Below are 16,269 nucleotides of genomic sequence, written 5' to 3'. Positions count from 1 at the left end.
TCTACTGTTGCAGCACGTGACCTGACAACCATTGGCTTTCATATTTATATAGTTTTCCCTGGTGAAATTAGATGCATCAGATTTACAAGGCATTATACTATTCCATAAGTAATCTTGGCTGTTTAAATAGAAAAGGAATATATGTGGGGTAGCCAATTACCGATTTGATTCTGTTATAATTGTTATCAAAGGTATCAGATTTATAATTTGATATAACAGACGAGCGTTTCGTCTTCATGAGGCGCATTTCGTCTTCATAAGACTCATCAGTGACACTCAAAAATAGTTAAAAAGCCGAACAAGTTTAAAGTAGAAGAGCATTGAGGACCCAAATTCCAAACAGTTATGTATAACACACTTTTAAAATAAATTGCGTCCCTCTGTAAATCATAGACATGTTCTATGCCGAACAAATTAGCTTATGCCTATACGCAAATCATGATAAGTTGAAAGTGTTATATCAGTGTTTTCACCAACTTACAGTGAAAAATAAATCATGGTATCAAATTATTTAGCTACATTGTACATGTAAACATCATATTAATAATGTAATTAACAGATTTGAAAAAAAAAACATTTCACAAATTACACACATATGCATTAGCTCCTTCCGAAATAAGTGTGGTTCAAAATAAATAAGCTGTTAATTTGCCCCTGATGTACAAAAGCATACGAAATACTGTTACAGTATCATTAATCTATTCAAAACTTTGAAGGATTTCAAAGTCTTTTAAGGTTGAAATTTTGAACGACTATTTTTAGTGCATATATTTAGTTTTTTTTTACAATTGAATGTAGTATCATTGATTGTTTCTTTACTTTTATATTTTTGTTTATTGAATGTTTCATTTATATACTGCTTTATTTATACATATTTGTCACATATTCATCTTCCTGGTTCGAATACATTACTTAAATGTATCCATATGAATGAGCTATGCATTTTTCTATTAAATTTGTCATCCAATCATTTGTCACCCTTTTTCGATTATTCCATAACACAAAGTCTTAAAATAGCCTTTTACACCTTACCCGCAGTACATCTAATAGTTTGGAAGAATGGCTGATCCTAGGAATATAGACGTTGTTCTTCCTTCACAAACTGGACATCCGTATGATTCAAAACAGAAGAACTATTCAGATAATTACAAGGAACTACCTGCTATCAACATGATCAACTTCAGCGAAAATAAAAGTTTTCTGAAATCATTTGCCCATTATTTGAAAACACAGTTTCGTGATGTCAGGAATAAGTGGTTGCTGTGTTTCATTTGTGCAGTTTTGACCGGGGTAGCAGTATTTCTTGTAATGAAATATGGACCAGGACCACCGTCGAAAGATCTGAACCACTATGAACCAGGTACAAGTTGATTTAAGGAACGCGGCACTTTATTACATACATTGCACGTATTGCGTATTAACTGGCAAATTTAGATTTAATACATGCTACTGGTCGGTAAACAACCAATACTCTAATTAATTAAGTATATCTTTCAGTTTTGTATTGTATGTTCTATTGTATAATTTCCCTAAATCCACGAATGGACACAATGGAGTGATTTGTAATGCTTGAAGAGCATACATTTGAATTTTGATAGTTACTTTACAACCAATTTTCTCACTAAATCCCCTTTTATAACTTTCTTTTATACAAACAAAATAGGGGGAACATTTATAAAACACAAAAAAGAAAACTGAAAGAAGACAAGTTTCATCAGAAAATAAATAAAAACAATATTCCGATATAATCTGAATAGTTGTATCCGGTTGAGTATACTAAAAGTGCATGCAATTTTATATTGTGTCTCAGGTAAATGCAATGCTTCATTAGGTTTATTTGATATTTTCATACAATGTTCATAGATGATCCAGATTTTATAAATAACTGTTCGCATTTAAATAGATAGTTTATAGTGCAAACGGGAACAGAAGAACAACCATGTACTGTTATATACTGACCTTGGAAATATTTAAAATATATCGAACAGAAAACACATGCTCAGATATATCTGTTCTATATTGTTGCAGTGACTGGACTTCTCGAATTTGAAATAATATCAACTTACTAGTCCCAGGAAAACGTATTGACGACAATACTCAACCTCTATCAAATATATCTAAAACCCATACTCTTAAGTAATTTGGGTATTCTATTAGGTCCCAATTGCTTACGTTGTTTTTGAATGCTTGGCTTTAATTTTGAAATGCAAGCCCAAAAGAATGGAAATTGGGAATGTGTAAAAAGACAACAACTCGACTAAAGAGCAGACAACAGCCGAGCTCTGTATAAGACCCAAAATGTCTTAACATTTACATCATTGAGATATGGTGTATATTTGTTTTATTGGCATCTCAACCGCGTTCCATTTCTATATTAAAATTTTTATAATTGACAAATATTCCTTGCGTAATAATTTTTGAAAGTGAAAGAACAATTTTGATAATTGAAGTGTTCGCAGGAAAAGACCATAAATATGAAGATGGTTCTAGACAGTTGTTATTGAAAAGAGACGATGAGTGGTCTTGGGGAACACGTACAGAGGCGGAAGCAGTTATAGCTCTTCATTTGTACCAGTTTACAACTTTCAGCAAAGACAATCCAGATATCTTTATCAGTGTGAAACAAATGAACATCGATCTATTGTCTGCATTATCCAAGTAAGATTGATTTTTACTGTCTACTATAAACGTATGCTTATTTATGTTTATGTGGTAACTAAAGTTATTTTTACAATGTTTTGTATTTCATTTGTTTCTTAAATTGTCAAATTCTAAAAGGTATTTTGCTTTATTCATAATCTACTAATACAGAAAATGAGGAATGACATAATAAATACCCAAGATTGTTTTGTGCTGTACCTCTCCTGAACCAAAAAAAACCAAACAAAACCAAACCAACAACAAAATTCACCAAAAGATATATTTCGAGGTCAGCTGATGGTCTTCAAAAATTAAGGTTAGAAACTTGATTTGATTCTTAATTTCATTCCACAATTGCTCAAAGTGCAATTCATATGACCAAAGATCTGAAATAACTATTTACACTTGATAGACATCAGCAACATTAAGAGATAGCGAGAACCAAGTACTTGAAGCTTGACGTATCAAATAGGGAAAGTCGACCATACAAGAGTAATATCTAAAACGGTTTTAGAGGAGATTGAAAGATGCCAAAGGGACATTCATACTCATAAGTCATAAATAATGACAACTCCATGGCTGATAAGAAGACCAACAGATAAAGAATAGTACACAAAACAAAACACATAAAACCAAACACTGAGCCACACGAACCCCACCAAAATCTGGGAGTGCTCTCAGGTGCTCTGGAAAAGTAAGCAGATCCTGCTCCCCATTTGGCATCCGGCATTCTGCTCATGTAAGTACAAACCCGGTAATAAGTCGAACTTGGCAGGTCACATTCGGGGAATAGGGAACGGGAATGTAGTTACGTAGTTCGGAACATATTAGCTTTCATCTGCGAAACGGATATTTCATAATGGTCAACCTACTCGTGATGATGTACTTAACATTAGTATGTATCTTTGTATTGTAGTTATTCATTGATAGATATATTTCATTAACAAGTTAAAAAAAAAACGTTATTCATAATCTAGTGGTTAGATAAAGAACAACTAATATACAGGTAGTCTAGTCTCGAAGCGGTCTAAATGTTTAAAGAATGAAAAATAAACATAATTTACACTTAACTAGCTATTCTAGATCTTTAATTTCTGCAAAAAAGGTAGATTTTATGTGTAGGTATAAAGATAAAGAGACGTGGTATGCTTGCCAATAATACAACTTTCTACCAACGTTCAAATGAAGTGGATATAAGCAGTTATAGGCAACCGAACGGTCTTTAACAAAGAGAAAACCCATTCCGTGTTATCGGCTTTAAAAAGTTCCGCCATGAAAGTAAAGAAGATATACAGACATGACAGACATGAACCACTAATCTATATGCTCCTTTTGTGAAAAGGAACAAGAATGTGGCGGGGTAAAAATGAGCGCTCAAACCTCCACTGACCTACCTAGAACAGTGGTATTACAGAACAACATTAGAAAAACTATAAAAATCAGTTGAAAAGGGCTCAACTCATCAGATCGATACGAAACAGAAACGCAGCTATCAAAAGCACAGACCGGACACATTATTTATACATCCCTTTCAACAAAAAAGACACAAAGTACAGATCTGAGAATACTCGCATTTATTGACAAGTAGTTCAAAGCCAATAACAAATAATAATAGAATCATGTATCTGAGACTAAAATATCAATCAGTACACATTCAACATTTAATTGGATTTAGTGTAAAGTAGTCATTTACAGTCAGAGATGAAATCTGACCGTGTGCAAATTCCAAATATAGGTAAAACAGTTTATTTAAAGGATTGATAAGCTATCCAGGATCGTATCTAGATTTCCGAGATCGGTAAACAACATCAACGTCAAATTAGAATGTGTTATTCCATTTTGAATAGGTTTTCCACATTACAGCCAAACTTACTAACCCAATCGTTGTATCTTTGGAAGAACTCAATCAAAGTTTCAAGGTTGCACTTTGTAAATTCACCTATTTCTCAGTCACGCCTTTTTTTAAAGTTATATGTTATTTTCATAGATAGGATGTGTTGTTTACGCTTTGTTCCAAGATATCATCTCTGTGTTTCATTTCATAGATAAATAACTAGGGAATGTTACCAGTATATATAATATTATACAAATGAGTTTTGAATTCTAAGTGACAACCAAAGCGACCAGAGGGATAGTTCACAATTTTAGTATAAGTTTAAACTCTTATAAGTTCGAGTCATAGAAATGTTGAAAATATACCACACAGCCCTGTATTTTGACCTTTGAATACAATCGTAGTGCATACCAACTTTCTTTCCTAGGATAAAAATTCCCAAAGAGACACATTTTTAGCCAAAAAGGTAGAACCTATGCTAAATTTATCGTAACGTAATCCCCGATTTAATAATTTACCAGTACTACATAGATAAAGCTCATTAAAATCTAAAACGTCATTACACATACAGACATAGCAAACGAATTGGGATATATTAACTCCGAAAGACGGTACCAGAGGAACATCCCTTTTTCAAATAAAGGAAAATTCACAACAGGGAAAGAAAATCGTCCTTTTTTTGTTGTATTTTTTTGTGAAGATTTCCTCGTGTTAAACTAAAATATTCAGATTTAGGAAAGGACTATCGCTATTAACATTTGATTTATTTAAAGAAAGTTCCTTTGTTTAAACGTCGGCTGTATAATTAAATTAACAGTACAGGAGCAAGTCTGATATTAGAGGTGCACAAGTAGTTAATATACAAACAACTTGTCGAGACAATTTATTGCTGAAAAGAACATACATGTTTTTTTCGAATAGAAAATGTACACTTTTAATCTTCTGATAAAACCCTAGTAAATCGAGCATATAAAAAGAAGAAACATATTTATATGATTACAGTAAATAGATTTGAATAAGATTTATCAAACGTCCATTTATTGGCTTCATTTCCATACATATATAATGATACATTGTATATTATTTTAGTGACATCAGTTTGAGAAATGAAGATTGGGGACATGCCAAGCTTGCTCATTACATCCTTGGCATTTTGGCTACATGTCAGAACCCAAAGAATTTTTATGGTCACAACCTGATAGACAAGATGAAAAGCCATTTAGTCGTGTCATCAACTTACTTCATGAGTAACAAATTTGCATATTCCTTAATAGTTATAGCCTTATGTAAAGCTGGTGAATATGTCGATGTCAAACATTTAGATGAGATTTCATCAACACCAGGGCAATACAAGTTTGGTGTTGGTGAGTATAAGTATAAAACAAGAAAACCCCCAAAAAAACCCAAAAAAACCACGAAAACAATATTTGGTAAATCTGCCAATTTGATATAGAATATGTGCATTTGAAAAAAAGATTACTTCTTTGAGAACACATCCAAAGCAATAAAACAACCACTATCAATGTTTAATGTCCATATAAAAAAGGTCTACTGAGGGACTGGTTAATTTGGATCACAGATTTTCAATGGGCAACTCGACAAGTTGCACTGTTATGCACGACACAGTTACCTTTCCAGATCAGTTCCTTTCTTTGGCTGATTTAGTATGTCTAATTGAAAGTTAAAGTCTATTAAAATATCAATTCTAAATGTTATTAAGTGGCAATACGTCTATTGTTGAAAAATTCTACATGATCATTTCATGTAAATTTTCTGTTTGTAAAGATATTCGAAGCCCTCAGGTTTTTTCTCTATTCCCAAGCATAGATGTTCATAGCACAACTTTTTCAGAATGTTTGGCTTGCAATGGTTCGTGTTAAATTTGACCTGCCAACTTGTTTTATTCAATCGCCCCAGATGTGTACGCATGTAGACGTACGTCTGGAGTAATTAAAATTAAACAAGCTAGTATCTTTCACGAGCATCCACTGAGTAAACGCTGCTCGAAGACGTTTTGTCCTATATAGTATAAAAGAGGGACGAAAGATACCAAAGGGACAGTCAAACTCATAAATCTAAAACAAACTGACAACGCCATGGCTAAAAATGAAAAAGACAAACAGAAAAACAACAGTACACATGACACAACATAGAAAACTAAAGAATAAACAACACGAACCCCACCAAAAACTAGGGGTGATCTCAGGTGCTCCGGAAGGGTAAGCAGATCCTGCTCCACATGTGGCACCCGTCGTGTGGCTTATGTGATTACAAATCCGGTAAATAGTCTAATTCGGTAGGTCACATTCATGAAAGGGAAGGGAATTGTAGTTACGACGTAAGGAACATATCCGATATCATTTGTGAACCGGTTATTCCATAACGGTCAACCAACTCGTAATGGCGTCCGTAAAATTTACTTACTTTTGAAATATATTTGATATGATCTTTTGTGCAAATAGTCTCTTTGTTTAGTTTTGGATTATTTATCACTAATGTTTCTCTATTCACATGGCTTTTTGTGCATAGTTGGTCTTAGTCCTATTTTGAAACTCTTTTTTTTTTTAATTTTGGTTCGTCTATATCCAAGTTTGTTTTTAAAATGGTCTTCCAACATTATGTGGGCCTCCTTCACAAGTCTATGTTTACAAAACACATGTAATCTATTATTAGACCTACCTTCTATTATTTATTAACCGTCCGGATTTTTTTCCATTTATATAAGTGACGATTGATACCAGAGGGAGAGTCAAACTCATAGATAGAAAATAAACTGACAACGCCATGGCTTAAAATAAAAAGACAAACAGACAGATAATAGTACAGATACTCTGTTTCATAACACGAAAGTGTGTTGGTGAGATAATTTGTAATGTTTTTTTTTAGACATTCCCATTTTCCGTTGATATTTTTAGGCGAGGCTGCCATGGTATATATTGCCTATACATGTGTTGGAGACGAGACTTATCAGACGAAAAAAGACTCTGCGTTAGATTATATTCTTGAACATCAAGAACGAGATGGACGTTTTGGTAATGAATTCTCAAATTCACTAGCAATACAAGTACGTAGTTATCTAAGTAATATAAATACGTTTGACATTACATGAACGTTGTTTTCATACGCCTTATTTATTCTGATAGCTAGATTTATTTAAATTGATCATATGTTACGGTTATATTTTAACAATTGTCTGTACGATCTCAGGTAAAGTACCTCTATATAAACGGGTTAATATTTTAATGGATTATAACATTATTCTGAACGGAGTAGGAATAGAATAGGAAAAGCCTATTGGAATTCAAAACTACATTCTGTCCTATCATATAAAATGACATGCAGAATAATTAATAATACTGCCGCCAAAAAAACAAAGCAAATATAAGCCAGGGATCGACAGTTTTAATATTCTGTTATGTCTATTTTAGTTATCTTTATTTTAGATTTCATAATGCAAACCTAAAATTTGAAATTTATTATTGCAAAAGGTATAATGCATTATAGAATATGTGTAAATGACTTATCAAAAACACCCATAAGATAAGCATTAGAGAACATTTTCACTGCTCGGTAGATTTAAAACTTAATTATACACTAAGATTTGAAAGAACAGAAACCCCTGATATTCATTTTTCTCTAATTCTTACTCGATTTATCCTTTTCCTGACCTGTTGATTGCTTTTATTTAATCAACGTGTGGTTCGTTTGATCTCAGTAGTTCATTGGTCAAGACTCGATTACGACGTCAAATTTTCTTGCTTTCCTCTAAAATTCCTATTGTGACGTCATGAAAAAAGGAGACCATGCCTGATGACGTCGCATAGAAAGAACACATCTTTTGTGGGCTGATCGAAAAGAAGGATTTAGACTGTCTGCATACCGTCTAAAAAACATTAGAGAAACAGATTCCACCGCCAAATCTCGTGCAATACGATATTTATCCACTTTCGACGTTTTAAATATGAAAATATAATTGTCTCTAGTGGATAAATAACGTATTGCACTCAATGAAGTGGTAGAATCTATATATAATCACAAAATCCAATATTGATGAATGTATAATGATATTTTTTGATTTAATGCATTGTGTTTTTAAATGAAGGCAATATTCGCAAGTGGAGACACCACTCTTGAGCCAAAGACTGAAAAAGGAATTGCGTATCTGAAAAAATCAATAGGTAACATGGCAAGAATAGTCTTTTCATTATCAGTTTTTGTGATAAAAGTATTTCTCTAACTTAACGTCAGTACAGTGCAGTCCGAAGTATCCTAAGACTTTTTGAGATCACTTGATTAAACTGATAAAACAAATAATCGGATATTATTGTATGAATTAATTCATAACAGACTTTTATTTCATAAAATGTTCTGTATGTATGGTCTCAGCCTAAAGATTTTTTTGAGTGTGTGTTCAAAATTTGGGAAACCTCTGTTTTGAGAGTTCTTCAAATGTCCGGTGATTTTGCGCATGCCTTCTACAAATATGATTATTGTCGAGCCTGCAACTTTTGTTGCAGAAAGCTCGACAAAGGGATAGTGATCCGGCGGCGGCGGCGGCGGCTTTAGCTAACTTCTTAAAAGCTTTATATTTTAGAAGTTAGAAGACCTGTATGCTTCATACTTTGTATATAGATGCCTCATGTTACGAACTTTCCGTCAGTCACATGTCCAATGTCCTTGACCTCATTTTCATGGTTCAGTGACTACTTGAAAAAAAAGTTCAGATTTTTTGTAATGTTAATTTCTCTCTTATTATAAGTAATTGTATAACTATATTTGGTATGTGCGTACCTTGCAAGGTCCTCATGCCCGTGAGACAGTTTTCACTTGACCTCGACCTCGTTTCATGGATCAGTGAACAAGGTTAAGTTTTGGTGGTCAAGTCCATATCTCAGATACTATAAGTAATAGGGCTAGTATATTCGGTGTATGGAAGGAATGTAAGGTGTACTTGTCCAACTGGCAGGTGTCATTTGACCTTGACCGCATTTTCATGGTTCAGTGGTTATAGTTAAGTTTTTGAGTTTTGGTCTATTTTTAAATACTTTATGCATTAGGTCAACTATATTTGGTGTATGGAAATATTTTATGATCTATATGTCTGTTACGCAGGTTTTATTTGACCTTGACCTCATTTTCACGGTCCATTGCTAAGTGTTAAGTGTTTGTGTTTTGGTCTGTTTTTCTTAATTTATAAGCAATAAGTCAACTATATTTGTTGTATTGAAGAATTGTTAGCTGTACATGTCTGCCTGGCATGGTTCATCTGACCTTGACCTCATTTTCATGGTTCATTGATCAATGTTTTATTTTCTTGGTTAATCTTGAGTTTATGTGACAGTTGTAATAAAGCTTTATATTTAGGTCTCTCAACATAATATCAATGATTAGTAAAGAAGGCGAGACATTTCAGCGTGTGCACTCTTGTTTTGAATTAACAAAAGATTTGGTGCAAAGAAATATTGTTAAATTTGAACCATATTTCAATCTGATAAAATTTGACATCAATGAAACACACTTTATCATATGATGTATTTCTTTTGAGGGAAATTGGCTAAATATGGTTTATCATTGAATTACAGTTTTAAATCTACTCTTGAAGTTATCAATTTTAATCTTATCTGTGCTTTCGGAGGACTAAAATAATTACAAGAACGATTCTTTAGGTGTATTATTGCTGATATGACGAATTCAGGTAATGCGCGAAATCACCGACTGCGCGGACACCGGGGACTCCACTGTACATTAATAACTTTTACTGTTTGAAAGAATCATGCCAACTTCTTGCATCATAACGAATGCTTGACTTTCAATCTAGTAAATTGAAGGTACGAACTATAATTTGTAAAATTTGCTCGGAGGAGTCTAATAAAAGTTGTCTAATGATATCATAAGGAAGATGCTTGAGTTGAAATTCACATCATACTTGTCATATTATTAAGACATTTAAATCAATAAACGAGTTGCATTCCGCCAGGAATCAACTCACCACCTTCTTGTTAAAGATCTGTTTCATAAAAGTAACATTACAAAAATACTGAACTCAGAGGAAAATCAAATCGGAAAGTCCCTAATCACATGGCAAAATCAAATGACAAAACACATCAAAAACGAATGGACAAGAACTGTCATATTCCTGACTTAGTACAGGCATTTTCAAATTTAGAAAATGGTGGATTAAACCTGGTTTTATAACACTTAACCTCTAATTTTGTTGACTGTCTCATCAAATTTCGTTATATTTACAATGATGCGTGAACTAAACAGACAGCATAAATAAAATAGTCAAAATATGGGTACAGCAGTTATCATCGTGTAACAATTTTAAAAGGAACAATTTAACAGAACACAAAAACATCTATCTACAAACACATTCATTGCTTCGCTTGTCTGACGTCAGAAAATTTTATACGTCACATATTATGTCGTTAAATGTTTATACAAACACTATTAAAATTTCACTTGGGCAATGTTAGCAAACATGGTTATATAAATCGAAAGTATGTAAGAATTAATTTCAGAAATAGACCGAGATTTAAATTGGTCCAACAGTTCTATAGATTTTATAAGAATCCACAAATAGTTCATTCCACTACGCGATTGAATAATTTTGACGTTTGTGATTCAACGTATTTTCTAATTCATAATAGAAATTTTATCGTAATTACATATTATAGAACAATAACATACTGACAGAATCTTTTAAAGTACAGAGTCACGTTATAGTTGACAGTTTTAGGTTTGTCCTTTCGTTCGACAACACTAACATTAACTGTAACAAATTCCTATGACATTATAACACAACATTATGGTGGACGGACGAAAATTCCCTTTAAAACAAATTAGTCAGTTGAGTTAGAATATTACAAACTTCATGGTCAACTGTGTCAACACGGTATTGCAGCTTTCAGCAAAAACTCTTCTGTATAACATGTATAACAGTTATTGAATTTCAAAAAACTTTTTTTTTCTCTTTTAACATTTCAGACAGAGCAAACAAACCTTCAACAGCATTACTCTTGTCTGCCTTACCAGCTATAGCTATGAAGTCATATCTAGATATCGGAACACAGGAATGTTTATCAAGTTTGTATTGAATATATCATAAAGTTTGTTTGATCATATTCTTAAAAAAAACCATTTGTACCATTTTAGCTGTACTGACGATTTTGAATTGATAGTAAGCATATCACACCAGATATTTTTTTTCCTAGTCTATCTCCTGTTTCATGAGGTTTATTATGCCGTGTGTACGAAATATATAGAGTAAATGATAGCTTAAATAAACCAGCTGTCTCTCTTGTATGTCGTTAATAAACTCATCATAGATACCAGGACTAAATTGTGTATATACGCCAGAAACCCACTATTAACGAGTATCAGGTGTCGTGGTTGATATAATGTAGTTATATTTAGGTTATCATACAAACAATCGAAAGAACAATAACGGTGAATAGTTGCCAGGCATTTCAAAGAACTTTCAAGACTCTGGGCATCTGTATAGTAACAATCCAAAAACAATATACCAACGTCATTAAATAACTCATAAGTCATAAAACCCCCTTCTTAACTTTATAGCCTTTTATTATGCAGACGAGCTTGCTAATTTCCAAGTGATTTCTAGTTCAAAATTTATGAAATGGAATACAACAGCTTCTGCCATGCAAACAGAAGAGCCTTCTGGATGTATTATAAAGGCAACAGTAGTATACCGCTGTTCGAAATTCATAAATCGATCGAAAAAAAAAAACAAATCCGGGTTACAAACTAAAACCTAGGGAAATACATCAAATATAAGAGGAGAACTACGACACAACAGAAACACAACATTAAAATGTCACACACACAGAAACGAACTATAATATTACAATGGCCATTTTCCTGCCTTGGTTCAGGACATTTTACGAAAAAACATGGTGAGTTGAACCTGGTTTTGTGGCATGCCAAACCTCCCGCTTTTATGACAATGTTAAATATAACATTACAATGACGACATTACATGGCAGGACTACAGTACAAATAAATGAGAGAACATATAGGACAGAGAAACACACGAATAATAGCTAACAAAAGGTACCAGGTTTAAAATTTAATACGCCAGACGTGCGTTTCGTCCACACAAAACTAACCAGTGACGCTCAGATTAAAAAGTAAGAAAGCCAAAACAAGAACAAAGTTGAAGAGCACTGAAGACCTAAGTTAAGTGTACATATCACGGATTTCTTTCGATTAAGGACAATGATGAAATTATCAACGAGTGAATATTACGACCTCAAAGTAAAACCAATAACAAATATATTTGTAATATCATTCCAACAAAACTAGTATTTACAATGTAATAATTTATCATAAACCTTTTAATTTTTCCTCCCAGAACACTCTATCCCATCTAAGTCATCATTTCCCATTGGAATTTCTGTATTAAACAACATTACAAAGAATGATTACAAACGTACCTGGTCAGCTCCTCTAATGGAAGGACATACATTGTTTGTTGCCATGCTCAACCTTCAAGAAACAAATTCAGTTTTCAGGTACTTCAAGTATTTATAAATATTTATATATATACTCTCTTTTCATTTGAAGTTATTGTATTTAATCTTTTGTTTTTTATCGACTACCACATCTTACTTTTGGGATACACAATAACAAGGGATTGGCTCAAGTACTATTTATAATGGTTTATTGTATTTTAAATGTAACCTTATATTTCATCGAATAACAATTAAAAAAATGACTACCAAGAAAATTCCAGACATATTATTGGCATATTTGTATATGCCATTTTCATGACTGTTTACACAAAGATATAAAATAGGTAATATAGTTGCTTATTTGTATATGAACAGTATAACGGTAATAGGCTGGGTATAATGTTTTTCTCTCTAAAAAATGTACCCACCACTAGAACCATACTTCAAATATGGTATATTTTTTTCATCTGAACTCCTCATGCAGACAGATATTGTATTCCTTGAAATCACGGAAAACGATAATTTTAAATCAATTTAAAATTTATTCGATAAAGGGGAGAATATAAAAACCAAGGAAAGAACAAAAATATGTTAAAGTGAAAGTCGTCTGATTGGTGAAAACTTTTGGAAAGGAGATTATAAGAAAAATTCTTATATAAACACCTTACTCAATAATATGATTAATTAAAGTACGAATGAATTAGTATATGCTGGGCCATGTGGTACGTATTTATATGTAGTTTTTTTAAGCTTTGATTAATAACAGTTACGAGACAAATTATGGTTTCAACAATTGGGTTCTATAATTAATACCCTTCACTTTAAAGTCTCCGATCTCGAAAGCGAACAAAGAAATAACCACGCAACACATATTTAATTATGTTACCAATCATAATCATTTAAAAAATTAGTTATAAATACAAATGTATCTCATTATTTGCTTTATCTATATAAGAGTTAAAAGATCGCATGTTTACTCATATGCAGAGTTTAAAATCATTTGCAGTTTTGACAGTAAATCTTCACAATATGGTCCATATATAACTTCAATTTGCAATATGGCTGCATCAACTGACCAAAGGCAATACTGGATGATCGAAGATGCAAACGGCGATGCTTTGCAGTATGGTAAATAAATTATGATTTATTATTTACAGATTTATATACTATTGATCGTTGAATAAAAGGGAAATATCTTCATTCAAAAAATCAAAATCATACTTGTGATTTGTTAGAAAAAAAATAGTGATTAGTGCTAATATTGGGTCTTCCAAACCAAGATGTAGTATTATGTATTGTAAAAAAGATATACATTTCTTGCATTCATTTATTTATCTAAATCTTGAAAGGTTAGTTAGCAATTGATTTGCCGTCAAATAACACCACTGCCATATATTGCAATAGAGAAAGTTAACACGATTTGCATTAATGTGGTACTCCTGTTTGGCTATTACAAAAACAACAAATAATTCCAACATTATACATCAAGAGATATTGTATTGATCAATATATTCTGACTAATACTTCAAAATTTATAAAACTGTTATTCATATCTGTATAAATATCTTACTTGCAAATATTCATTTGCATCAATGGCATAATTAAAAACAAACTATTATTGTTAGCTTTTCTTTACAGGAGCAAATCAAACCTTTCCAAAACGAGGTGATAGTTACACATTCAAATTATCCACGTGGTAGATGTGTATAGTTGAAACATTTGACCTAATTTCTGAATAAACCGGTGTGTTTTTTTTATATTTGTACATTGTTCTTTTTTTCCTTTCATATCAATGTCTAGTATATATCTATGTGAAACTTAATATATGAATTTGTTTTAGTTATTGTTAACTATATAATTACATACTTGTATAACATGTTTACATATATTAATAAACAAAAGAAACGATACAAAGCAATGTATAATCCGTCTATGATGCAATTGGATACTCTTTACCGAAGTAAATAATTGCACAAGTGGTCTAATATTTACAAAGTGTTATTTTCTAATCAAAAACATTGATTTAAGGAAAAATACGCGATTTGCGGAACTGGGAGTTTCGTCAACCAGTCAATAAGCTAGCATTATTTGGGGTACACATTTCCGATTGCTAAACTCCCCCAGCAGAATTGCTCCTGCTACTTATGCATAATTATGTTGATTTTTTTGGAAATATCCAATCAAGATGTGCATAGCCGTTATCGTTTAGACAATGGTATTGAAAGTCATAACTGTGGTAACATTCCGGAGTTAATTCCTTAATTGTACTTGGAATAAAAACTTTTCGTATTTTTTTTCTCGATCAAAATGTTGTTTAAATTTGAGAGGTTTACTATTTTATTTCATATGATTACGATTGTTTTGTTTGTTTTATGGTTGTGAATTTCATATCACACTTTATTCGAATTAGAATCCGTTCAATATTGACGTGAAGTATACTTGGACCATTGACATTCAAACAAAGAAAAAATAAGCATGATAATATACAAATCTTTAACCAAAAGTAAACATTTGCAATGATGCAAAAGAAAACTGTAAGGTAAAAGTGACAAGTGTAATTGGAATAAAGATGTGTTTTGTAACAAGGAATTGTAATGATATTCACCTCCTTGATTTTCTAGAGTTTCAATGTTTGTGTAATAGCCACAATATGATTTTTTAAGTACCTAACACTACAGGGAGATAACTCTGTAAAATCAGCAAAACGTTTTAATTACATTGTGTTGAAAAGGTAATATTAAGCTTCTCACTGATCAAAATAAGTGTTTGTGAAACTGCTATATAACCAGTGTATTTTTTCTGATTAAACGGTTGGTTCAAATGTTTTGAATTTTTTATATTTTTGTCAAAGTTCTTTTTGAATTTGTTTTGAATTTGTTTTATTTTGGGTGTTATTCTTTTATTTCGACATAAGAGCATTCTTGTATTTTTAAGGTAAGATCAGAATAAAGAATGAGACCGATACAAGAGAAAAATATATCAAAAATATGTCGTTAAGGTGGTACCCAACACCTGAACTAAAATTAATTTAGCTCGTTTAATTTTCTTTAAATTTTGACAAAGTATTTACTTTGACCCATGAACAAACCAATGCATATTGTTTATTTCATATATTACAGAATTTAACTATCAATGACAGGAGAATCCAGTTAAATATCATGTATTGACAATTTAGTCATGTAGGAGTATATTTTCTTGATTTTTGTCAGCACTCGTGGTATAGACTGTAGTATTCAACAAATTAAAACCGAGCGAGTTCGAACACTTCATATGGAACTCGTTTTTGAGAGGTTAAAATATAGTAAGCTATAGGAGTTAAAA

The 16,269-nt window shown here is 32.0% G+C and overlaps 1 protein-coding gene across 1 annotated transcript; it reads left to right on the top strand.

The window, feature by feature from the left end:
• The first annotated feature begins 1,003 nt into the window (after positions 1-1,003).
• LOC139491283 (transcobalamin-2-like) lies at positions 1,004-15,769 on the top strand. Its single transcript, XM_071278839.1, has 9 exons — positions 1,004-1,360; positions 2,460-2,658; positions 5,564-5,838; positions 7,390-7,538; positions 8,577-8,652; positions 11,462-11,560; positions 12,849-13,008; positions 13,955-14,076; positions 14,587-15,769. The coding sequence occupies exons 1-9, from the start codon at positions 1,060-1,062 to the stop codon at positions 14,646-14,648; spliced, it is 1,443 nt and encodes a 480-aa protein (XP_071134940.1). The 5' UTR covers positions 1,004-1,059; the 3' UTR covers positions 14,649-15,769.
• The last annotated feature ends 500 nt before the right edge of the window (positions 15,770-16,269 follow it).

The sequence above is a fragment of the Mytilus edulis genome, chromosome 10 (genome assembly GCF_963676685.1).
Source record: "Mytilus edulis chromosome 10, xbMytEdul2.2, whole genome shotgun sequence".
In the NCBI taxonomy this organism is placed as follows: Eukaryota; Metazoa; Mollusca; class Bivalvia; order Mytilida; family Mytilidae; genus Mytilus; species Mytilus edulis.
This window is presented reverse-complemented; position numbering and strand designations above follow the sequence as displayed.

Coding starts and splice junctions, on each gene's coding strand:
- LOC139491283 (XM_071278839.1), top strand. CDS start 1,060: ATGGCTGATCCTAGGAATATAGACGTTGTTCTTCCTTCACAAACTGGA. Junction 13,009..13,954: donor GAAACAAATTCAGTTTTCAG/GTACTTCAAGTA, acceptor AATCATTTGCAG/TTTTGACAGTAAATCTTCAC. Junction 14,077..14,586: donor CGGCGATGCTTTGCAGTATG/GTAAATAAATTA, acceptor TTTTCTTTACAG/GAGCAAATCAAACCTTTCCA.